The sequence below is a fragment of the Hydra vulgaris genome, chromosome 15 (assembly GCF_038396675.1).
Source record: "Hydra vulgaris chromosome 15, alternate assembly HydraT2T_AEP".
Lineage (NCBI taxonomy): Eukaryota > Metazoa > Cnidaria > Hydrozoa > Anthoathecata > Hydridae > Hydra > Hydra vulgaris.
In genome coordinates this window covers 8,688,005-8,715,000 of record NC_088934.1, presented here as the reverse complement: position 1 = coordinate 8,715,000, position 26,996 = coordinate 8,688,005, and the positions used below count along the sequence as shown (strand labels likewise).

Below are 26,996 nucleotides of genomic sequence, written 5' to 3'. Positions count from 1 at the left end.
TTGCAATTGAAATTCCATTAATTTTAAGTTTATACAAATAATTGGTTGCTCACTAACTTTTCCTCTGAACTTTCATAAAAACTTATGATAGTTAAATCAAAAACTCAAAAGAGTAAAAGCTAATTTTATATACTAATTTTTTGATCTAAAAATAAATATATTTTAAAAAAATCGTTAAAACTTTTAGATTAAATTTTTGTACAAAGTTTTAACTTAGGTTTTAACACTAACTCAAAATTAAAATTTAACTAAGCATCTTTACCCAAAGCTTTAAATGTAAAAACATAAGATTTAATATGTATTTTTTGAGTTACATGAAAATTGCAAAAGTTCTTTCAAATTTTCTTTATAAAAAAAGTAACATATTTACTAACCATAAATTAAAGATGCCAGCTTCATTTCCGGAATAACATATCTCAGACTACGCAATTAAATTCTCAATGAAAATAATATTTTACAACAGATTTTTTTATCTTATGACATTTGAAAGTGTGATGACTTTCGAAACCATTAAAACAACTTAAATGAAATAACTTTATTGTTAATATACTTTTAATAAACTTTCATCTGCCTTCCTTAATACTTATCTTATAAAGATTGATTGAAAACATTTGACTACTGTAACATTTTCCACTATGGAACACGCCATATATATGCATGTGTGTGTGTGCGTGCGTGTCTGTTTCTATATATGTATATATATATATATACATATATATATATATATATATATATATATATATATATATATATATATATATATATATATATATATATATATATATATATATATATATATATATATATATATATATATATCTATGTATAGACATATATATATATATATATATATATATATATATATATATATATATATATATATATATATATATATATATATATATATATATATATAAATATATATATATATAGGCATATATAGCTATATGTCTATATATATAGACATATATAGCTATATGTCTATATATATAGACATATATAGCTATATGTCTATATATATAGACATATAGCTATATGTCTATATATATAGACATATATAGCTATATGTCTATATATATAGACATATATAGCTATATGTCTATATATATAGACATATATAGCTATATGTCTATATATATAGACATATATAGCTATATGTCTATATATATATATATACACACATATATATAAATATATATATGATATTGAATATATGCATATGATATTGAATATATATATATTATATTATATATATATATATATATATATATATATATATATATATATATATATATATATATATATATATATATATATATATATATATATAAATATATGTATATTCAATATCATATGTGTGTGTGCGTGCGTGCGTGTGTGTATATATATCTATTCAATATTTTTATAAATATAGAAATTACTTAGTTTATTTAGAAAGGTACATGCCTCAGTTATTACAATGTTTCAATTTTATTTGGTAAATAGACCATGCTTATTATGCTAACAAATTTTACTTAAAGATTATATGCCAAAGATTAAATGATTATAATGTTGTAATTTTCTATTTTATATTTTTGTAGATAAAGATTTTATTTAACCAATTGCTCTACAACATGAAAAATTTTAAACAAAATTTGCTGGCACATTTAGTGTAGTTTATTTTACTAAATAAAAAGTAATTACACTAGTATTTAAACTAGTATTTAAAAAGTTATTTCTGTATTTTGAAAAATATTACATTATGTCTTAGATTATTATAATTTATATTTTAAATTATTATAATTTAAGAATTCAAAATGCTTACCTAATGGTAAAAAGGTTGCATCACAAATTCTTCTAACTAAAAGCCCCATAGTAAAGTAACCTGCTTTAAACCACTCAAGCATTTCCTCATTGGAAAAGGGACCTTAATTAATTAAAAGTAACCAAAAAATACTGAAAAATTCTAAATGAAAATCAAAGCAACTATTTGTTAGAAATCTCAAAGAAAAAAATTTGTATGCTACCTTGAATCTCCCCCTGTGGATCAAGATAAATCCAGTTTTGTGTGCTATCAGTTCCAGGTTCAGCTTTCTTAGCAAATACAATGCTAGGATCATTTACTGTAGAACTATTTTTTAAACTATCTTGATACTTATCATCTTCTGATTCAGAATCAAGATTTTCAACCATGTCTTTAATATGATCCAGGCTGAACTCAAAATCTGCATCTTGATTTCCAGGTTCACTATTTTGTGTACTGTTATTTTGCTGGGATTTTTTAACTGACTCCTCCTTTTTGGTGGAGTTTTTAATATCTTTATCAGTATTTAATTTTATTGCTTTATCTTCTTTTTTAAATTCTTTAACATTATTAAAAAACTCCTTAGTAGTATCATTTAAAGTGTTATTTATTACAGTGTCGCTATTTTGAGTGCATGAAAGAGTAACTTCAGAAGGGTGGGAAAGAGTAGAAGATTTATTAACAAGAACAGTGTCAGCAGTATGCATCCGAGGGTGCAAATCGTTAGATAAATTTTTATTTGCTAAAACTGTGATTGGAGATGTAGACTTATTAGTATCATTTTTTATAACATTTTTTTCTGCGATTTTAAGTGCCCTAACAAAAAAAAATTTATGTAACTAAAAATCTCATAACAAGTTTGATTATACTAAATTTATCAAATTAACTATAAATACAATGGATATTCCTGATCACTATTTTATCTAAAAACATTCATAATGATTTTTCATACTAAAGTATTTGGTTAAAGTACTTCTCAATACAAAAATATGATTTGCAATATCATTTACAACACAAAATTTTGTTACAGTAATTCTCAATACAAGAGATTTCTGTTACAGAGATTCTTTATACAAAAGCAGTCAGAAAATTTGCATTAAATTTTCTCAGTAGAAAAAAGTTTAATGAAAAAAACAATATAAAGCTTTAAAACAATATAAATAAACAAGTGATCAATCAAGTTAATACAAATAAAGTAACTGAATTTGATATATATATATATATATATATATATATATATATATATATATATATATATATATATATATATATATATATATATATATATATATATATGAAAAAGTACCAACCGGTACGAGCACTTACATACGACAAGTAACTTCTACTATAGAAACTTGGTGTATATAATAATAAAGAGTATATTATATACACCAAACTCATACAAATATATATATATATATATATATATATATATATATATATATATATATATATATAAATACAGAGTATCATTGTCTGGCTAAGTTAGTGCGTATCACAATCACGGATGCATTTCGCTCTTTGGGGTTTATCAGCGTAATGATGAGATACTGAAGGTGTGAAAACATGCCAGCTCACCTTCCTGGCAAATCAATGATACTTATGATGTAGGGTTGTAGCACCACAAGTATCATGTGTATGTATATGTATATTTATATATATATATATAATATATATATATATATATATATATATATATATATATATATATATATATATATATATATATATATATATATATATATATATATAAATATAAAGAGAGAGAGAGATTTACAAATCTATCTAACAGTATTAGATACAAGTACTAACAGTATTACATACAACTTACATTTTTATCATTATCTGTGATTTCTTTTTCTTGCTAAATTGTTAAATACACAACAAGAGAGTAAATGAGTGAAAAAAAGCAACAACATTAAAAATCAAATTCATAAAATTTATAAGCTGCAATTATAATTGATCATTATTCTTTTTTTAAAACCTTTTAATTGAAGTTTCAAATGAGGTAACAAGTAACATATAATGATTGATGTAAAACATATAATGTAAATGGTTTTATTAATGTAACTGCAACATTATTTATAAACTTTGGCATATATATAATTCTGACATATATAAAATTCGCCGAATGGTCACACACGAGCAGTGAACACCTGAGGGAAGAAATGAAGTACATTAGAATAGAGGAGAATTATTTTTCAAACAAAGCTATTTTGACAGTTGTCAAGACAAAAATAAAGATTAATAGAGGAATATTTAAAATATAAATAAGACAGACAATGCACCTAAACAGTACTAACAATAATAATAAAAAAAAAATTGTTATATAAATACTAGATGAACTAAGATAAACAAAAAAATATATCACCAAACAAAAAATAAATAAAACAGAAAATACATTAAAAATAAAAAGTATGCATACAACAATGAAAGGCCTCAGAATAGAAAAAAAGAACAACATTAATGCCAATGTCTAAACATAATTTGTGTAGTGATTAAGTAATAAACATCTCCTCAGAGTTGTGTCTGTTATTACTGGCGTTTCGATGAGGATCAGCACTTATAACTAGTTTATTCCGTCAGACAAACGCTATCGCCACTTATGCTTTACCCCGCGACTTAGCACTAATATTTTTTTGATGATATGATAAAAAGTGTCGATCTACTGCACAATATAAATAAAAATAATAAAATAAATAACTTACCATACCACCGGTAGAAAAAACTAAGCACAATAAATTAAAATTCAAGCAAAAACGCCAAACAAAACTAAAATAACTAAAGTGTGTAGACAGAAAATACTAATAAATTAACCCCTAAGACCATTTAAACCATATAGGTACTTCCAGCACAAATAAATCCAAAACAATCAAATGGCAATATTCCCTATTAAAAACCCTTTTAAAATTAAATAAAACACAATAGAGTCTTCAAAAAACTCTAACGCTGTCATAGATACTTCATTCGAATTTCATTAACCAATCTAAAGTGTTAGAAAATAAAACAACCCGCGCAACTTAAAATCATAACTAAAAATCAAGTAATATATGAAAAAGTAGAAAATATATATATCGCCTACAAAAATGTAAAGATTTAAAAATGTAGTGAAGTATTTAAGAAATTCTCTGAATAATAATAAAAGACAAAAATTGTGCATGTGAAAATTAAAACAAAGCTGAGTAATGAATGTAATATAATATAGCATAAAAGTTCCTTGATAATGGTAAAAATATGAAAATCAGCGGATAAATAATATATTAAAAAATAGTGTAATAAGATAAACAAAATACTAAAATAAGACCAGATAAATTTTAGCCGAATAAGTGGTAAAAAAATTATTTTGGGTGATAAAGCAATAATATTAGTCATGATATAAAATCGATGTACGAAGCGGGAAAAATATTGTTTTGAAGTAAAGTCTTCTTAACGGTCCGAATTAAAGATAACTTTGAGACCATATCTATATCGAAGATTCCGAAAAAGTTAAGTTTTCTTTACGTTCGAATTAAACGTAATTTTGAGACCATAACAAAACAACAACAAAAAGAGGTCCATCAAGCCACTAGTCAAAAAGAATTGCTCATATATATATATATATATATATATATATATATATATATATATATATATATATATACACACATATACATACACACATATATATATATATATATATATATATATATATATATATATATATATATATATATATATATATATATATATATATATATATATATATATATATATATATATACATATATATACACACACACACATTTATATATATACAAACACACGTACATCTACAAACATACATACATACATATATACAATATACATATATATGATACATATATACATACAAACATAAACACACACACACATATATACATATATATATAAACTACGAGTTTTCTCTATGGTTCGAATTAAACGTTTTATTGAGACCGCAGCAAAAACGATACAAAAAACTTCATCAACAAAGTTAAGAATGATTGATGTAAAACATATAATGTAAATCGTTTTATTAATGCAACTGCAACATTATAAATTTACTAAAATAAGCTGATGTAAAATATTTAATGTATATATAATAATACAATGAATGATGTATAAATAATAATATAATGAATGATGTATAAATAATAATATAATGAATGATGTATAAATAATTTTATGTTATGAACCTAAATTCCACTATTTCCTTACTTTACATTGAGCACAGAACCAATACCCTTTAGGTTTGCAAGATATTTGTAGACAAACATAATGTGACCAATCTAAACAATGATCACACTGAAGCCATTTTTGACTTTTTCCATCCGCCTTAGATTGCCCGCATAATTGACATGGCCATTTTTTAATGCTCACAGCTTCACATTGTTTGATAACTTCAGCCCATGCAGCCTCTTCAAAATATTGCTTAATGTCATCAAGACTTGCTCTTTTATCTGCTATCTTATTCGATAAATGCTTTAAAAATTGGCAGGTGGTAATTTTAGCACTCTCATGCAAAACCTGCTGGGCAACTGTTCTTTCTACAAACCAACAGAGACGGATATGATCTTTTTCAAAAGAACCCAACTTTTCAAATACTTTTAAAGGTTTGTCAAAAAGTCTCTGTTTGTTTTTACCTACACGGCCAGGTGGCTTCCGCTGGGGTTGCCTTAAAACTAAATTTGTATGTGGCTTTTGAGAGAATGCTTCAGATATTTCTTTATTTCTGCATTCAAGTGGGGTCGACATAAAATCTGCACTTGAAGTTGACTGAACTTCTAAAATTTCTTTTGATGATAGAACTTCTGTAGGTGTAAAACCTTCTATACAAGTATCACTTTGATCTTCTGTAGACGTAAAACCTTCAAGACAAGGATCACTTTGAAACTAAAAAAAATTTAAAAGTTTTCTTATGCATTTCTTTAATGATTCATAAACTGAAAGCATGTAAAATCCATTGACATACCATAAGTTCCCATTCACCAGAAATGCATTGTTGATTAATAGATTCTAACCAGGTAATTGCAAGTTCAAATTTTTGGGGTGGCATTTCAGAGAGCAAGGAGGCTATTGGTTGAAGGTAACTCATTGCTGTAGTAAATCTTTGCTTGGATGTGGCACAACAGAGAGGTAATGATTCTATACTTGAGGTAATATGAGATGGCGATTGGTCAAAACTTACCTGGTTTACTTCAGGATTACGTGAAATCCATCTAAATAAATCAATTATATTGTAAATAATTTCTGTAAATAGTAAATAGTGTGAAGTTGAAAAATGTTTTGAAAAACCTTTATTTCAGTGTTCACAAATTTAAATAAAAATTAAATAAAATCAATTCTTTCATTTAATTGAACTATAACAAACAGTCAATTTAGCAATAAAAAAAAGCAATTAATGTATCAAAGCATCATTGTTTGCTTTGCTTCTTAGATAACCTGAATGACAAGACAACTTGTTAAAATAACTTCTTTTATAATAAACAAAATCAGAACATTCAATAACTTGTATATTGTGTGCACATTACAATACATGTTTTGTTTACTAAATTGTAAATTGATTGTTAATCAAATAAATTTTAGTTTAGCCATCAATAACATAAGTGGATTGAAACTTAAATATGGTCATAAAGTTATATAATGAAATAATACGGACCTATATTATCCTATTCCTTTAAAAACTGCTAATATTGATTTGATCAAATGTGTTTTATTTGCATGCTTTTGTGAAAAAACGTCAATATTTATTTGTGTAATATTTATCTAAAACAGCTGTAGTCACAATATACACATACATCAACTGGAACAAGAAACCCCACAAAAAAACTAGTTTGCACCTACCTCTTGCAGCAAGATATTATAATTCACAAGGTTACCTTTTATGAATCAACTCCAGATCATTAACTGTAACATTCTTAGTTCTTAGAGCAAAAAGAACATGTGCACATGGCACTCCAAACCCTGATGCAGCATCACAGACACAAACCCAGTCTATTATGTTATAAAAAGTTGTTTGACGATGGATTACCTGTAATGAATCACTGTCCTACAAAACCATAAAGTGAATAATAATTTTTTGCAGCCTTATTGAAAATCAAACAGTAATAAAAAAAGGATTATATTCAATAAAAAGTAATAACCTCATATAAACTAAAATCAGACTTTACACTTTTGTCATACTGTTCAATGAGATGACGAAGAATAAAAGAAGAAACATGACGCGAATAAAACTTGAGTGGCTCTGGAAGTTTATTATTAACTTTAAGTTGCTGGTCAAAGTCTGCATGTTTAGATTTTTCTATTTGCACTCTATTAACCTTAAGAATTTTATCTATAAGATTTCCAGGTGACATGCGTGACAAAAGGCCAACATCTTTTAGTGTTCTATGATATCTAATCAGAATAATAATATTAATTATTCTAAAAATAATTGTAAAATAGTTAATAAAAAAATTTACTTCAAAATTTAAAAAAATTTAGTCTTCCTTTAGTAAAAAATCATGGTTTTGTTTGATGTAAAACTTTTTCTATCACAAGACTTTTCCATTAATATTATTTAAGTACTCTTAAAATAAGTACCTTTCGAGTCTGTTATTAGTATGATTGTCTAAATGCAATAGACCTTTTCTATAGTGACCCATAAACATTTCTGGTATTGTCAGCCAGTTTTCTTGAAGATACACATAGAACGTTGGGAAATTTTTTTCAATATTTAACAAGGCTTCAGTGCATGCTGCATGATTACCATAAATTAATTTCTGTGTAGCCTAAAAAAATATTTATATATAAAAGTGAATATATAGTTGCATTTTTACAATATTTTTATAAAAATATTTTCAAATAGTGAGTAAGGTAAACAACAAAAAACACTAATATTATAATTGCAAACCTTGAATAATAATTCCTGATCGTCAGTTGTAAATCTACCCTTTTTAATTTGATAAATAAAAGCTTTAGCTACATGAAAACGACAAAGAAATATTTTATTTCCTGGAAAAACGGACTGTAGACCAGATATTTCTGCTTGAGCTTTATCAATCATGAATATTGACTTATGAAAAGTTTCAATCCCGACCCATTCCTTAGCATGTGTCATTAGGAGCTGTAGATGTGACTGATCCTCACGATAAACTAAAGACTGCACTACAGGTCTCCCCATGCCAGTTTGATCCACAACAGCCATTGTGTATAATGGCATCGAGAAGTTGTTAATCTGGATATTTATAGGAAATTTATTTATAACAATTTATTAATTTTTTAAAATATCTATTGTTTTAAGGAAAAGTATAACCTTAAATGTTATGCCACACACTAAACCTAGGTTAATACAAACCTTATAGGTACCATCAAGCATGATACACTCGGGATACTTTTTTAACAATTTTATTTGTTCAGTTGTTGTCCATGAGATACACTCTACTTTTCTATCAAGATCGGCATCAATATGGGATATAACGTTCGGTAATTCCAGAACTTTAATAATTTCATCAAGAGCAGGACCTGTTTATTTGATAAGAAAAAAAATTAATCATTTAAAAAAGAGAATAACTCAAAGACATACATTTTAAAATTTAAGTTTCAACCAAAACAAAAACCTTTAAATTTCATTCTTTGCTTTATGTTATAAATATCACGAGGTCTTGTCTTTAAACCATGTCTGTTTAAATTGTCTGTTACAAGAGTAGGATTAGCACCATGAGATAGCAGAAGCATTGTCTGCTGTTCGAGAACTCCTTTTGGTTGACGTTCCGAACTATACATAAAGAATTGCTCAGGCCCATGTGGATGGTTATGAACTAAATTTTTTTTCTTAATAAAATAACTCCTTATATCTTTTTTATAGGCTACATAAATAGCCATCTTACAACCACTTGCTAGAACACTATTGTCTCGTAACCCTCTGCCTCTCTTTAAGACACTGGGCATTACTTCCCCATAATGTTTGCATATCCACCTGTAAAAGCAAACTAAAAATAAAAATAAAATGTTAAATATTTGTCTAACATTTTATTCTTAACATTTTGTTTCCTAATTGTGTATAATAATTTATTCATTTAATTTATTCAATTTTAATTTTAATAAATTTATTCAAATCAAATTATTCATAATATAATCGATTTAGCAAAAAGTAGAATTAAGCTAAACCAGGCTCATCGCTATTTTGGAACCAAAATAAAACAAATTTATTATTTATTTAAAAAAAACATCAACCTATATTTTGATTTGTTTCATGGTTATTTTTCTAAAGAAAATATAGTGCAATTTTATATTTTAAATCCTTGGTGTTTTTCTATGAACCACTGCTCCTAATATAAGCAATGAACTTTCTTAAATTCAAAGGGTCTTTTATAACATTTATTAAACTACCTATCCTCAAAATTTGAAGTAAATCTGATGTGCCCATATTAAGTTTAGGTTTCCCCAAGCAGACAAGGTATTTTTGTTAATTTGAAAATTTGAAGCATTGTTACACTGAGTTCGCATATGTAAAATTTCCGGATCACATGGTAGTTTTATTGAATTCGGATTGGTGCTCAACACTTATTTTCTTATTTCGCGTAACTTTGTATACATTACACAGCGTGGAAAATAACGGGCGGTCAACGGTCACTGACCGCCCGAAATGACTGAAATTGCTATTTTGACCTCTCAAAATGAATACTTCCCGGTCAAGGTTGATCGGTTGAAAAAAAAAAAGTTATATAACGTTTGACAAATTATCAGGATGTCTTTGAAAATGCATTTACCAAAATTTCATAAAATGTAAATCTTTGAAAAAAGCTTCTAAAGTAATTTTATAGTTTGTACGCTACTTTAAAATCGCTTTGTTTGTGAGTATTATAAATGACGTAAACTATTAAATTTTTTTGCTTCATTTATCAATACTAATTTCATTTTACTGTTGGTAAAATCCATAACTGCTTTTTTCATAAATGATCGAAGTTCTTATTTTATTATTGTTTTAATAATAATATAATGTTAACTAAGAACATTTTTTTATTCCTACATTTTATTTATATCATTTTATTTATTTTTCTAATAACTATTTGCTTCCAATCGCAATGAAAAAATTTGTTTTTTATTTTTAGTTTAATTTATCCGTAGTCAATAAAACTTACAAATTATCGACTAAGAGCCGCACAGCAAGCCCCTCTGTGATAAAAATAAATTTTTTAGATTTCAATTAGTTAAGACTTCGGAAAAAAGAAAGTTCGTATTTGAAATTGTCGAGGTTCTTTGTGTTCACCGCATTTTGGGTCAAAACATTCCGTGGGTTGACAATACAGTTGGTGAGGAAATTTTTTCTTTATGAGGAGTTTTGAACAAGTTGTCGTTTGAGTTGCTTTGTGTCTCCACGCGGTCGAAGACTCTACTTTAAAGACTCTTTGTTCGGTTGATGCTGAGTGACTGAGAAGTTAACTTAAATATTTAGATAAATTTAAAATTACCAAATGCGCAATTGCTTTTTTTTCTACTATTGAAATCTTAAAAACATATATGTTGTAATATAAAGTTTCGTATTAAGTAACATAAATAATTTCGATAGTATTTCATAAAACGATTGTCATGATTTTATTAAATACTAGTTCAGCTTCTGCCGGCGAGAGGCATTATCATTATTATCAACTAATTAACATTAGCAGTTTATAAAATGATTTTAAATGAAAATGAATGAAAGATATAAAATGATACAAATGAGATATAAAATGTGCAATCATTTTTCTTTTTCAACGTCGGTAACGACTGAAGTTCTTATTTAATTATCATTTAAAATTAATGTAACAAAGAACATTTTCTCCTTCTTTTTCATTTATTTTTCTCATAACCTTTTCCCACAATTTCCGAAGTCATAGCAATGAATGAGTTATTTTTAAATAAATTTCAAATTAACAATTGCTAATTTGCACATTTTTTATATTATTAAATTGTAAGAGAATCGTCTAACATCAACTCTTCAAAATGGAGGCGACTAATAAGAGACAAACAACACTTTCATATTTAACACAAGCAGGATCAGAATTAAAACCACCTGTTGAAAAGAAGAAAAAACTCAATAGTAGAAAATTACAGCTAACAACAGCTCAAAAATAGGTAAACACTACTCTTGCAAAATATAATGCTAATGATTGGCTAAGATATTAAATAATGGAAATTATGTTACACCATTAAAATGTACTGTATGTCGTCAGTATGCTAAACAAATTGATATTTATAAAGGGTATATGCTGGAATGGGGAAGCGATGAAGGTAGTTGTAGGATACAGCACAGTGCCGCAGTTGATCGTGCAAATGGTTTGCAACGTCAAAGAGCCTACGAATTAGCAACGAAAAGTAAAGGAATGGTTGTAAGCGAACAAAATGATAAATTAAGCAACCTGCAGAAAGAAATGCGGCAAACTGATACTTTATCGGGCCTGAAAACCATGACCACGAAAGATCTAAAGTTGAGGTAGGATACTTTATTGCCAAAGAAGAGCTTCCGCTTAGCGTATACCCTAAAATACTACGTTTGGAAGAAAATCATGGTGTAGAGTTTGGCCAAACGTATAGAAATAAAATAACTTGTGAAACTTTTATTGATTACTTTGGATTGAGTTTGTAAAATATTCTCACGAAATTAAAAACACGAAATTACTTCAGTATTTTAATTGATGCATCAACAGATGTATCCGTAAAAAGAAGCTATATTTATTATCAGTTGAAAAAGAAGCTATATTTATTATCAGTTTCGATCCTACTCCAATAAGAAAGACCGAGATGAGCGTTGAGTGTTCTTTCTTTTCTTTCTTTCTATTTCTGATCTTCAATATGGAACATATGAAGGAGTTTTCAATATAATCAGTCATTCCCTTGAATCAGAAGATATCAAAATTTTTTGAATTTAAATAAGTTGGTTTTGGTGCTGATGGCGCAGCTGTAAATAGAGGAAGTAGAACAAGTGTAAATGTATTACTTCAGAAAGAAATTCCATGGATAACTTTTGATTGGTGTGTTGCTCATTACATTGAGTTAAAGATAAGTTTGCAGAAATAAAAACGTTTAATGATGTCAATAATATCATTTTGAAAATGTATAACATTTATAAAAAATCCCCAAAAAAGTTACGACAATTAGGAAAGCTTGTTGCTACCCTTGAAGAGGATAATTCATTTGAAATTGTAGGTATTCGCCCCAAATTTACTGATGATACGTTACGTTGATGATGCTGTTACGTTATGCTGGCTTCACTGGTAGTGTAAATAATATGTTAGATGCTTGGCATAACTTAGTTGATTACACTATCAAATATTTGGCACCAGATAAAACTGAGTACCGTTAAGTATGGTATCAAATTTTTTCGAGCTCTATGAAAAAAGATTTTTTGTCCAGTTCTACTTCTTGTTGAATTGTTGTTCGTATTGCCTGTTTCGAATGGAAAGGTTGAGCGTCTTTTTTCTCTTATGTATAGAATTAAAACTGACACAAGTAATCGCTTAACTGAAAACGGCTAAATAATTTAATTCGGGTGTGCACTGATGAAACAAATAGTGAAGAATTTGATGTGAATCCTGCCATTGAATTATAGACCGAAGACATTGCGAAGGCCTACTCAAGAAAGTCTAAAAATTTATTCAAAAAAAGCAACAAAAAAACTATAAAAACATAAATTGATTTAATTAATTAATTGATTAATTGTATCGTCATCAGACGAGTCTTTAGATTTAAAATCGTCTTTCGATTAAACTTTGGATAATGAATCAGATGAAACGTATCTTTAAAAAAACATTTTTAAGTTATATAAAACTTTGTTTTTTCTACCTTACGCAATTATCATAGTAGTATTACATAAAACGATACTTGATTAAGTATTCAGTTTAAATTATTTGGATATACTATAAAAACATAAATTTTTTATTTTTATAAAAAATAGAATACAAATAAGGAATACGAGTTCGTTCAATTTAAAGTATCAAGTTATTTTTTTATTTAAAAATTTTCGTCATGCAGAATAATTACTATAATGAAAATTTAAACCAAAAAAAGATTAAAATTTTGACCGCCCAAAAATAGCAATTGACCGTCAATTTTATGTATTAGCCGGTCAGTTTGACCGCTCGACTTTGATTTCTTATTTTCCACGCTGATTACATATTTTTTTACAGATTATATACAGAGTTGTTAGTCCTAGGCCTTGATCTTGCCTTAAGCCCAAAAAATAGGTCCTTGACCTTGCAACTTTCATCCTTGGCCTTGAAACTTTTTAGCCTTGACATTTTTTTGTTTGTTTGAATACAGCAGTAAATTACTAATTTTCTGTTTATTTTAGCAAGATCTTTTTTGCCTTTAGGAAATTACAAAGTTTAAAAAGTATTACAATGAATAAAAAGTAATTACATATGAATATTTTGAAGACAATAAATTGTATGAACAATTTGTTTTTTTGAAATAAAAAAAAAATGTTCAAAGATTTTAAAATTTTCATTCAGAGTAAAATACATGTTTTTATATTTAAAAGCATTTGAATTTTTTGAAACAGGCTCGGTTATGCTTAAGCAAAAAGTTAAGAGGCTTAAAAATGTGCTTAAGCTTAAGAGCCATTTTCTGTAAGAACCAGACAATTTTCAAGAAAAAAAATACTGAAGGTCACCGTTTGGGTTCATTTTCGCATATTTGCTTTGTATAATAGATGCAATTACAAATACAAAATATATTGGTCTAAATATTTGTGATTCGGTCAGGGCGGTACTTTGAAATTCGGATAAATTTTAGTCAGTATGCTTATTTTTCATAATGTCATACTTTAAGAAGCTACAACTAGAACATTTTTTATTTTAATATATTTTATCAACTTATTTATAACAGACAGACACAAGTTAAACTAGTTAATTAAAAAATAAATATGAAAAGTTGTTCATTGTCTAGAAATCATAGCCTAAAAGTTCAATAATTGTAAAAAAGTAATAACATTAAGCAGCCAATTATTAAATAATAAAGCCAACATAGCCACATGGATTTTTTTACACCAGATGATAGCTGTGGATCTAATTTTCCATTAAAAAAATAAAAATGCGCGGGGTTGGATCGGCATCTCAAAATATAAGCCATGAAAATCAAGTTTTTGAAAAACTTTTTCTAACTTTAGACCGCTATAAAAACTAAACCCAAAAGATTTGAAAAAAATGATAAATGGAAATACGTTAATAAAAGTGTAGATTGTTATATAAAAAAAAGTATGTGTGATCTTAAATTTGAAATTATGCTTTTAATTAGTTTTAATTGCTTTCAAACAGCTATTGTTATCGTATTTTTATACATGCATTTTTATATTATGCTAATAATATAAATAATAATACAAAAATGCTTTTTACATTTTTATATTATGCTACATGCTGTGTGGAAATTATTTAATAAATTAAAAATTTTTAATTCAACAATTTTGGCATTATTGTATATCAATACAATAATTCCAAATTGTTTTTGGGGTTTTATAAAAAATATCAAGCCTATAATAATTGCTTTTAACAAATTCAAAAGCAATTGACAAAAATGATACCCACATTAATTTATTTTTGATTGCCATCAAAACAATACACTTCCTCGGTGCAATGTTATTGAGGATATTGAATAAAAAATTAATTGCTAATTACAGTATTATGGGCTTCGTTGAGTATTGAGAAACTGTATAAAAAACTCACCTTCATCGAAACACAATAAAAGTTCATGACCGTGTATGTTGGAGAAAGGGCTTTATGAGAAACGTCCAACCCGTGCAAGCACGGATACAAGAACGCTAAAACGATGATAATGATGATGATGATATATATATACATATATATATATATATATATATATATATATATATATATATATATATATATATATATATATATATATATAATGCCCTTTCTCCAACATACACGGTCTTGAACATCTTCTTTCCTTCAATAAAGACACTATCCTGCTTCCACAAATTTGGATCCATTTCAAGCCAGCCAGATGGGATATCTAATATATTGAAAAACCTCATGATGTTTGTAGATACTAAGTCCACAAGCTTGAGTGATTGGTTGTTCAAACAACTGGGGGGCGTTTGGGAGGATTTTGATAAGAAGCACTTTTAGATTTTCTTATGCTCAAAGTTGCGTGCTGTATAAATACTTTATGGAAGGTGAACAGATAGGTAAAAAAATGAGTGGAGAAGTTACTTCATAAAGATTTTGATCACCGCCAATAATGTTACTACGCAGCAGATTAAATCTTTGTTTTCAAGATGGACCAGACAGTATAAAGCAGAGACATTAAAAAAAAACGATTGAAAAAGCAAGCAATCAGTCAACTGAAGAAGAACTGAGTGATAGAACTTATTATGACAACGATGATGGTCAAAATGCTAAAAATAACAATCAAGATGATAAAAATGAATTTGGAGTGGCAATACAAGAGCAGGTTAATGTTATAATATATTATAAAAGAATTTAAAATATAATATTGACATTGATAGCTAACTTTTAATATCAGTTTAAAATTGTTTCTGTTATCACTGCATTTTTTATTCAGGGGGATTTTGTTATCGATGAGCTAGCTGCGTATAAGAGAGACAGTTGGATGGCTGTGGAATATAATAACATATTTTACCCTAGTATAGTTACAAAGGTAATTTATTTTTATTTAATTTCTTCTGCAATACCACGTTTAAAAGTTGTTTTATTTAAATGTTGTTATTCAATTAAACAAGTTGTTTCACTGTTCAGATTGATGAGAATAGCGTAAGTGTTTCGTGCATGGAATATGTAACATGTGACAAAAACTGTTTCAAATGGCCAGCTGCAGAGAAAATCCTTAACTACAAGGAAGATAAAATTTTATGTCAAATTGTGCCACCAATTCCAATAAACCCAAGATCATATTTTACTGTGCCTGCAAGCGACTTTGATAAAGCAAACGTTATCTTAAATAGCCTACTTCTTCGTAAGAAATAAGTACAATATTTGTTATTTAATTCATTCTAACACATATTTAGTAGTTTTATATAATGTTGCAAAGCATTTACAGAATATATAAAAACAATTAAACTAAACATTCTATTTAATAAATGCATGATTATGAAATGTATTTGTAAATATTATGAAAAATATCATATTGTTATATTTTTCAAAATTATTTTTTTAAAAAGTAAGTTAAGATTGCACGTAAAATTTTTTTGTATGTTGCAGTCAACACTTTTATAAACACATTTCTAGTTACATATTTTTCAAAATCTTTGGCTTTAGTTTTTATAGCGGTCTAAAGTTAGAAAAGGTTTTTCAAAAACGTGATTTTTACGGCTTGTATTTTGAGATGCCAATGCAACGCCGCGCATTTTTATTTTTTTAATGGAAGATTAGATCCACAGCTATCATCTGTGGAAAAAAAATCCATGTGGGCTATGTTGGCTTTAATAGAAACGGCTTTTTAAAGTTTGTACTTACAATTATTGTACTTTAAGGCTATGATTTGTAGACAATGAATAACTTTTAATTTTTAATTTTTCTAGTTAAACTTGTGTCTGTCTGTTATAAATAATTTGATAAAACATATTAAAATGTTTCAGTTGTAGCTTCTTAAAGTATGACATAATGAAAAATAAGCAAATTGACTAAATTTATCTGAATTTTAAAGTACCGCCCTGGCCGAACGACAAATATTTAGACCAAAATATTTTGTATTTGTAATTGCATCTATTATACAAAGCAAATATGCTAAAATGAACTAAATCGGTGACAACTAGTATTTGCAACTGTCTGGTTCTTACAGAAAATGGCTCTTAAGCATATTTCTCAAGATATGCAATACTTTTTCTTAAGATATTGCAATACTTTTTGAAAACATGTGCGATCTTGTAAGTTTTGTAAGCGAGACACAAAAAATCTTCTGTTCTGATACATATATATATATGTTTTTGATTTATGATACATATTTTGCATAGATATTTTTACATAGATTTATGATACAGATTTTGCTTTAAATCACAAAAACTTCATTAAATAGTTTTCATGCACTTTCGAAAATCTTAGTATTAGTTGAACTGCGCTCATAAACATCTGTAATATAATACAAGCTGAGGCTCACCAATATGTTTAAATATGCTTATTTTTTTCTAAATCTGAGCCTTCATATGCTTATAAGCAATATCCTTATAAAAAAACAAACATGTATTCATTCATCGAAAAGTTTGGATTTAAAAAGTATGAAAGTTCAATAAAAAAAAAAGACATTTTTTTTTAATATTAACATCATATAATTTTAAATTTTTACGTATTTTTGTTTTTGGCTTTAATATATTTCTATTTTCAAATATATTTTCTTATTGACAACTTATGCGCATAACTTTGATTTAATTTTGAAACATGCGGATTGGTTGTTTGCAGATCGAAATGTACGTATTACCCGTGAAATACTTGGATTTGTCCTTTACCTTATCCCTGGCTTTGAAACTCTTGTCCTTGTTCTTGGCCTTGGAACTTGTGGCTTTTTTGTTTTAACATATAAAACTTTATATTTAGTTTTAAATTTTAAAATTATATATTCAATTTTATATTTTTAACAAAATTTTTGTTCACTACACTCTATGCTTTATTTTAATATATAATTTTTTAGTTAAATGACACAAATTTAGAAGAATATACTTTTTTTGGCAAAAAAAAAAAAAAAAAATTTGGGTCCAACTTTTTATAGCCTCTCCGTATTTTAAAAATCACAACTTAAAAATTCCATAACTTTTGAAATACTTGACCTACTAAGATAATATTAATACTTTTAGAAAATTCAAAATTAGAGGCATACATTTTTTTATTTTAAAATTTCAAAATTTTCTCACATCCCTATCATATATATACTTTATATGGCTGTTATATAATTTATATATTGACAATATATAAATTCTAATATATAAGTACTGTATATGCGGTAGTGGTGTAGTGGTAAGAGCGCTCGCTTTGTAAGCGAGAGGTTCGGAGTTCTTCTCCCACCACATCCCTGGAAGTACCGCGCTCAACTTAGTTTCTCCGCGCAGCGGCCTTGCTTGGCAAGTTTTGTGTTTCGGAGTTGAAGAGTTGAGAGAGAGTTGCACCACGAATAACAACTAAAAAATAAAAAACACAAAAAAATTAAAAAACCCACCCATTAAAAAACCCACCCAAAAAAACCCAGTTAAAAAAACCCAAAAAAACCCGGGTTTTTTTTGGGTTTTTAAAAAATAATATTTTATTTAAAGGATTCTCTTTGCTTGCTTTTTTTCTGCGATTTATTTATTTCAGAAAACATTTAAACATAATTATGACTAGTTAAAAGATTATTATTATTAAGAAGAGGATATGGATATGATCAGAATATAGTATTTAATAAGAATCAAAATTTTTAAAAGACATGATTTTTTTGAAATATTTCTGAAAAAATAGTTTTAGTATTTTTTACAATATACTTTCAGTGATCTCAGTGGCTTTCATCAACCATATCAAAATCAGGCCTGTGTTCTATCTTACAAATTACAAAACTTTTATTCATACAGTATTATTATTTGTGTAGCATTAAGTGTATTTAAGTTGCATATTTCGATGCAATGTGTATTTTTCAGAAAAAAATCATTATAAGAATGCCATTCGGAAGTGGAAGGAAGAAAGGATGGGAGTGGAAGGAGGTCAGTGAGATAGAAGGAGACAAAAATAGTGTTCAGTGTGACCATTGTTCAGAGAAGATTAGTGGAAAAATTGAAAGAGTTCGTATTCATTTGGAGAAGTGTAAAGAGAGAAAGAAGGACACTGATGAACAAGAACCAAGACCTGGAAGCTCAACAAGTAATATTAGCCTCAAATGAGTCAGATACTTCAATTTCCGAAGGATCTATTATGTCCAGCTCCACACCAGCAAAAAGGTTTAAAAGTAGTAACTTAAATAACTTTGTAGTTAGAACATCAAATGATCAGAAAGATGTCATAGACAAGCAAGTTGCCCGGTTTTTTTTCAGCTCTAACATGTCTTTTAATTCAGTGGAAAATTGTGAGTTTCAGAAACTTTGCTCTCTTCTTCGTCCTGGGTATGTCACCCCAAGCCGAAAGAAACTGGGAGGAGATCTATTAAATGAAGTCTATGATGATCTGTCAGCTGGTATAAAGAACGAACTGGAAACCAAAGACACGATAATTTGTCAAGATGGATGGTCTAGTATTCGAAATGACCCAATAATTGCTCACTCGTTTTATGATGGAAAAAAGAGTTATCTGTACAACATAGTTGACTTAGGATCAGAAAAAAAAACTGCAGAATACTGCTTCATAATCATCAATGAAGCTATAGTTAGCATAAAAAATGATTATAATAAGTTTGTATTTGCTATCTGCACTGACAATGAAGCTAAGATAAAGAAAATGAAAGAGCTGATCAAACAAGAGTATCCTGATATGTTAACATATGGCTGTAATGCACACTATATGAATTTGGTACAGAAAGACATTTGCAATTCTTTTTCAACAATTCTAAAACAGGTTGTTGAAGTTCAGAAATATTCTAGAAATGTGCATATGGCCCATAGTTTGTTAAAAGAAAAAAGTGGATGAATGCCTCAGCTGCCAAATGAAACACGCTGGAACTCTCAAGTTGCCTGCATTGAGACATGCCAGAAAAATTATAACTTCTACGTGGAGATCTATAGAGAGAAGATAGAAGATTTTCCAGCCAATATTGGAAGAATAATTGAGAATATAGCCATCAAACGTGAGGCAAGTCGTCTTCTTAGTAAAATGAAAAAATTGGGGATTGCCTTACACAAGATGCAGAGTGATTCCTGTCATCTCTCTGGCACAGTTCATATCTGGTATTCATTGATAAAGGATGAAGAGCTATCCATATACTATGATGCAATAAAGAAGAGATTTCAAAATGCTGTATAACCCTTTCATATTTTGGCCTAAATAACTGACCATCGCTATGTAGATGATTACATTGATAATGATAATGAAAACAGTGCAGAACAATGGTTAGAGGACAGGAACCCTGATTTCTTGGGTTTACTTTACAAGTTTAACTTGAAGGACAGGGAGGTGTTCCCCAAACAAATGTTCTCAGAATCACTGAAGGTTATCTCTCCATCAGAATGGTGGAACATCATGAAAGGAAAGGTTACTAGATCTCAAATCAGGGATAAAGAGAATTCTGCCAATTTCTGCAGCTTTCTAGTTTCTCTACACTCCTGTCCTGCTAGCTCAGCCTCAATTGAGAGATGGTTTTCAACCTTCGGATTTGTCTGGTCGAAGATCAGGAATCGTCTTGGTGCAGATAAGGCAATGAAACTTGTGAAGATTTACAAATCATTTCACAATAGCTCAGCAGCTGACAGCAGTTCCTGTGATGATATCAAATCTGAATAATAAGTAGGTAAGTAGTAGAAAAAATCGTTTTTAACTTCAGTATAACCATCTAAATTCTGAAAAAAATTCTACTTCTATTATTTCAGTGTAATTTATATTTGTTTTAGTTTATTCTTGATGATCCCAGAGGAAGTGTTTAACTGGAATTCTGTCAAAAACATCTGAAAAGCTGACAAGAATTGAAAATTATTGTAATAATCAAACAAAGTAAAATTATGTAAGGAGAATTTTATTTACAGTTCTTCAATTTATTAAATTTTTCTTGTAAAAGCTCTCTTCAATAAAAAAAAATAACTATTACCATGTGTTTTTAATTATTATTTTGAAAAAATTAATTGTTTAAAGATAATTTGAATGCAAAATAGGTATTATGTCTTTCATTTTCTAAGCAAATAAAGCTATTTTAAAAAAAACCCAATAACACACTAAAAAACCCAGTAGGCTGGGTTTTTTTAAAAAAAAAACGGGTTTTTTCCAACCCTGGCATATACTATGTATACTGTATATAATATGACAGTATACACTATTGTATATGTGCATACTATACATAGTCTATGTATAGTATACACATATACAATAGTGTATACTGTCATAGACTATGACAGTATGACATAGTATATACAGTATACACTATTGTGTATATAGTACTGTACTGCAGTTATATATATATATATATATATATATATATATATATATACATATATATATATATATATATATATATATATATATATATATATATATATATATATATATATATATATATATATATATATGAGTGTACACTCATATATATATAAATAAAATATATATAAATACAATAGTATTGATAACACCAGTAAAAATAAGGTAAGCTGTCACAGTAATCGTCACAGCTTACCTTATCATTACTGGTATTATCAATACTATAATCATTTTTTATTATTATTATATTGGGCTCACCTACAACCATATATAGCATCAAGAGGAATACAACAAATCTGGGAACCTTCCTTTACTTTTTTATTGTAATGTTCAACTTTTTCTTTTGAATCAATTTTAACGGGGTGAAAATTTAGTCTACAATATTCATTAACAGACTTTTCTGCTTCATCAAAATCTTTATAGTTCTTAATGAAAATATCCTCCATTTTTTAATCTTTTGAACTCTTATTAAAACTCTTAACACTTCTATCTACAAAAACTTTCTTCTAAAATAAACTCGTTGTTTTAAGCATGCGCACTTAAGAAATGGAAAGTAAATTTTCAAAAATATTCTAAAAATAGATTTTCACTGTACGTATCAAAAAACGCATCCTTAGGTACAGTGAATTTTCACTGTACTTATAATTAACGGTCTTTTTTAATAATTATTCCTCTCCTAAACGATGCTAAAATTTAAATTAGTCAAAGCCACATCGAGAATTTAATTCTTTTAACTGATTTCTCTAATTCTATAAAAATACCTAGTCTTCTTTCCACTTATTCTTGTCCTAGAATATATGACCTTTGAAAATTAGCAATTTTAATATAAATAGTCAATTCAATTGACTATTAACTCATTTAATGTTACCAATGTTATTAAAGTTTTTTTCTCGCTTAACTCAACTTATTCGCTTTTAACTTTTTCGCTTTCCCGACTTTCGCTTTTAAAATTTTCGCTCTTAAAAGTTTCGCTTTAAAGACACCGAACCTTAAGTTTTAAGGTACATTTAAGGTAATAATTCAAAAAATAAAACGGTTGCTATAGGTTGCTAGGCACTAAAATTATACTTATCTGTATAAAATTGTAAAAAGCGTAAACAAACTTAAAAAAATATTATACCTCAAGAAAAAGCGTTAAATTTTACATTAGAATATCTAATTTGCCAAAAAATCAATTTTTGAAAAAATTTTGACTTTTAATTATGTAGAAACCACTTTAATATATATATAGATACGAAAATTAAATTCTAAAATTAAAAGAGTTTTCAAGATTAGACAGCTAAAATTTTTCCTATTGTGTCCATCTAGTGGCTAGAGGCGTCCTGAGTTAAAGAAGGGGGTGTTTAGTCTAAATTTAGGGTGTCTATACTAAATTTACTAGTCGGCATATTGGACACTGGAGTCGGCAAAATTGGATCTATAATTGGCAGTCAGTAAATGTCAGCTAGCAAGGACCTTTTTTTTGGTCTTAGTTAGCAAAAAAATACTACGTTACTCCCCCCCCCCCTCTTCCTTTAAAATCTCTTTGGTACGTCCCTGCTACTGGCCCACTGTGCGTCTATATGACATTTTGCTGACCCCGATATGAAAAAACGAAAAAAATAAAAGTGAAAAACTTTACTGTAACTTGTGCTATAAAACAAAAATGTTTGTAGCGAAAAAATCCAAGCCGGAGATAAAAACCTCTAATTTAAACATATTACGTTGACAAAGCCTTATTTTAAATATAAGAATTCGAATAATTTAAAAATCGTCTTAACGGCAACGAATGGGAGGGCTTTTCAAACTGTTTTGCTTTGTTCTTAATGAAAAAAGAATTCACCTCTTTAAAGTTAAAGAATGGTTATAATTAAATTTTAATTAAAATACAAGATTTTTTTTGGTACAAAGTTAATCCAATTAATGTATACGATGTAAATAGATTAATAATCAGCTGATGTTCTAAAATCACTTTTGCAAATTTCAAAGTTCTTAAAGAAATTATAACATCACATATTGATGACGTGATTTAGTTGAAGTTTGTTTTGTAATTTCTAGGTGAAAAAATGAAAATTATTCTATTTTATAGTAATTTTCTTTATAGATGACTTTCCGTGCAACGTCACATCTTTTAGTAAACAACATGCGCGCGCATATTTTTTTAAGCAGAAAACATTAAAACTTTATAAGAATACATTAATAAGTTTATTATATAAAAACATACAAATAAGTGTTTTTTGCATTTCCTTTCGTTAAATTTCAAGTAGTTCTTCTGCAAATTTTAAATTCAAATTGCTCTTGTAAAACAAAAACAACAAAATTCTTAGAAACTTTTTCAATTTCGCTTTTTGAAATTCTTCTGAAACTAACATCATAAGTGAAATATTTTATATTTTAAAGTTAGCGATTCTAACCTTACGTAGTGACAAATCAACAGAAAATGTAAGGAAAGTTTATAGCATATTCAAAGGACCTAGTTTTGGAAAAATTATACCATTATAAAAAGTTTAAGTAATTTTTATAAAAACAGTCAAAAGACATAAAAACTTTTACCCTCCTTTAAATATATTTAAATTTTTAATCTGTAAAAAAATGCTTCTCTGTAAATTACTTTATAGAAAAGCAGATTGCTGGACATCCTGCAAAAATCAGAGAATTAAATAAATTTTGCAAATGTCAAGAACTTTTAGTTGATTTCATTGGAAAAACAAATAATTTTTATGAGTCAGGGAAAATTCATGAAAAATAAAAATGAAAATTTGCTGGCCACCTCGATAATATACATTTACATTAATTAGCTACACCCATATTAGGATGAACAAATGGATTATTATATTAACCATGGTATTGTCTAATAAATAAAGGGATCCACATAGTCATACTATTTTACATAAAAGAAGCAATAGTTATCGAATAACAGTAGTAAGCAATAGGAACTAGCACACTGTGTCAGCAAGCATATAGCCACTAAGTTTAAGCTTCTGATAAGAATTTATCTGATATAGTAATCTGTCTGATACACAACCACTCCGGCCAGTAGATAATAAACTAATTTTCCAGCAAACTAATTGATATTTATCATTATATACCAGTTACAAATTAAATAGTATCAATATGTTTATAACTAAACCAAGTTTGCTACCATAAAGTCAAAATTTTTTTCTTGCAATAAAAACTTTAGCACAATCAATAATACAAACAATCTTTAACTTTTTCCCAAAAACATTTTTGCTGGTTATTTTTATTGCTCCACAATTTGGCCAAATTGGATTCAGATTCAAAATTATTTGGCAACCCTAGCAGAAAATTGGTATAAATATTATTTTTAAGATATAACATAACTCCAGAAAAGTAGTATCTTTTTCTTTTGCTTTATATGACTTTTGCCTCTACATTTTTTATCGTCCTAAACGTCATAGAAAACTAACCTTTTATATAGAAACCAGCTGCTATATTGCTTGCGGGTTTGTTCTTAAAAGTAATCTTTAGTTATTAAAAAACCTTCTTTTTAAAAAAATAGGCTTATATTGCTTGTGGGTTTGTAATTTTTTTTTTAATAATAAAATTTGTTCTATTATCAAATACATCTTTTCATTTTTAAAATCGGCTAAGGTTGCTCGTGGGTTTGTATTTTTTTTTTAAATCTTTTTTTTTTTTTTTTAATTTTTTTAAATAAAATTGCAAAAATAAAATACAACATAATTTTGTTTAATATTAATATAAAAGTATACTACATATGTGGGAGGACGAGGGTGGCAAATGAAATATTTGTACTTTATGCTATTTTACTTTTGATAAAAAGCTCCATTTAATTACAAATGAGTTGACAATGCTAAATATTGTAATAGCATTCCTAAATATCGTAACTCTCTCTACGACTAAAAAGTAGAAAATAAAATATAGCAAAAACATTTGCTAAAAAATATAATCTTTTTTGTACTAAAAAGTAGAAAACAAACTTTTTAATTTAATAGTTCAGTAAACTAAAAGATTGACAGGTATGTTTCGGTATAAATCTTCTGCAGACCTGGCGATCTTTAGTTTACTGAACTATTTAATTTAAAAGTTTATTTTCTACTTTTAAGTACAAAAAAGATTATATTTTTTAGCAAATATTTTATTTAGCTTTATAAGAACAATATTAAGATGGCCTCCAAAAACAATCGCATGAAAACTAAGTTTTAACTCTTTTGAAGAGGGACATTAACATTCTTTAAGATAAGCTTGACAAAAAAAATTCTTTTGTTCGTCTGATGTTAGATTTTGGTACGAAATATGTTACCTTGTTCAAGCAAAGCTTATCAAGTTCAATTAAGTTTTGTACCGCATTAATTAAAAGTAAATAGTTTAAAATTCTACTTTATAAATATTGTGTTGATAATATTTAGAAATCGTAGACTTAGGGGTCGTCCATAAAGTACGCACGCTTTTTTTCGTTCACCCCTTCCCCCGCTATTTTGAGTACCTTCTACCTCCCTAAAAGTACCTACGCTTTTAACCTATTTATCTAATATTTAATATTTTTTTTAATTTAGTGTCTCCTTTCTTTTATAATTGACCCACTGCCCTCCCATCTTATATATGCCATTTGCAGACCCCCTCTTCCCCTCCGAGCGTACGTACTTTATGGACGATCTTTTATTATTAGGTGGTTTGGTATCATAATGTATTTTCTTAGTACAGTTATTAAGATCGATATCGTAGATAATAGTATTGATAGTCAAATGATTGCAATTTTTTACATAAAGCTTTATAGTATACTTTTCTCTTTTTTAGATCAAACTAGAAATTTATTGGAACTGGATTAAAGCTAAACCATTAGCTTTAATCCAGTTTCTACTTTTAAAAATTGATTTTCTAAAAGAAAAAGTAACTTGCTAAATAACAACTTGTTGAAATACTTTAATTCTTGTTAAAAAAATAAAGCAATGAAAAATTTTCTAACAGAACATACAAATTTTTGAATGTTTTTACTGGAAAATTTCTGAATATTTGTTTTTTCTGCATACAAGCATGCGCGCGCATCTTTTTTTGAAAACGAGAATGTAAACTTTCGCAAGTCATCTTTAAGAAGTCTTGAATCGAACGTTACATTTCCCTGCAGTCAAGTTCATAATTTTTTAAAACTCTCACAGTGTAACTTAAAAAATAAATTTAAAAACAAGATG

At 27.4% G+C, this 26,996-nt stretch overlaps 3 protein-coding genes across 3 annotated transcripts in view; all 3 read right to left on the bottom strand.

Moving 5' to 3' along the window:
- Positions 1 to 3,826, bottom strand: part of LOC136091733 (GRB10-interacting GYF protein 1-like) — a 12,350-nt gene extending 8,524 nt beyond the window's left edge. The window contains exons 1-3 of the mRNA XM_065819440.1: positions 3,768 to 3,826; positions 2,007 to 2,599; positions 1,805 to 1,906 (exon numbers count right to left, since the gene is read on the bottom strand). Coding sequence (XP_065675512.1) covers positions 1,805 to 1,906; positions 2,007 to 2,599; positions 3,768 to 3,826 — 754 coding nt within the window. The remainder of the gene's footprint in view (positions 1 to 1,804; positions 1,907 to 2,006; positions 2,600 to 3,767) is intronic.
- Positions 3,827 to 5,970: 2,144 nt separating this feature from the next.
- On the bottom strand, positions 5,971 to 7,128 carry LOC136092194 (uncharacterized). The gene is made up of 2 exons (XM_065819942.1): positions 6,753 to 7,128; positions 5,971 to 6,673 (listed from the first exon to the last, which is right to left on the bottom strand). The coding sequence occupies exons 1-2, from the start codon at positions 6,873 to 6,875 to the stop codon at positions 5,987 to 5,989; spliced, it is 810 nt and encodes a 269-aa protein (XP_065676014.1). The 5' UTR covers positions 6,876 to 7,128; the 3' UTR covers positions 5,971 to 5,986.
- Positions 7,129 to 7,203: 75 nt separating this feature from the next.
- Positions 7,204 to 22,332, bottom strand: LOC136092193 (uncharacterized). Its single transcript, XM_065819941.1, has 7 exons — positions 22,108 to 22,332; positions 9,379 to 9,737; positions 9,117 to 9,283; positions 8,673 to 8,996; positions 8,363 to 8,550; positions 7,924 to 8,176; positions 7,204 to 7,829 (listed from the first exon to the last, which is right to left on the bottom strand). The coding sequence occupies exons 1-7, from the start codon at positions 22,293 to 22,295 to the stop codon at positions 7,656 to 7,658; spliced, it is 1,653 nt and encodes a 550-aa protein (XP_065676013.1). The 5' UTR covers positions 22,296 to 22,332; the 3' UTR covers positions 7,204 to 7,655.
- Between the last annotated feature and the right edge of the window lie 4,664 nt (positions 22,333 to 26,996).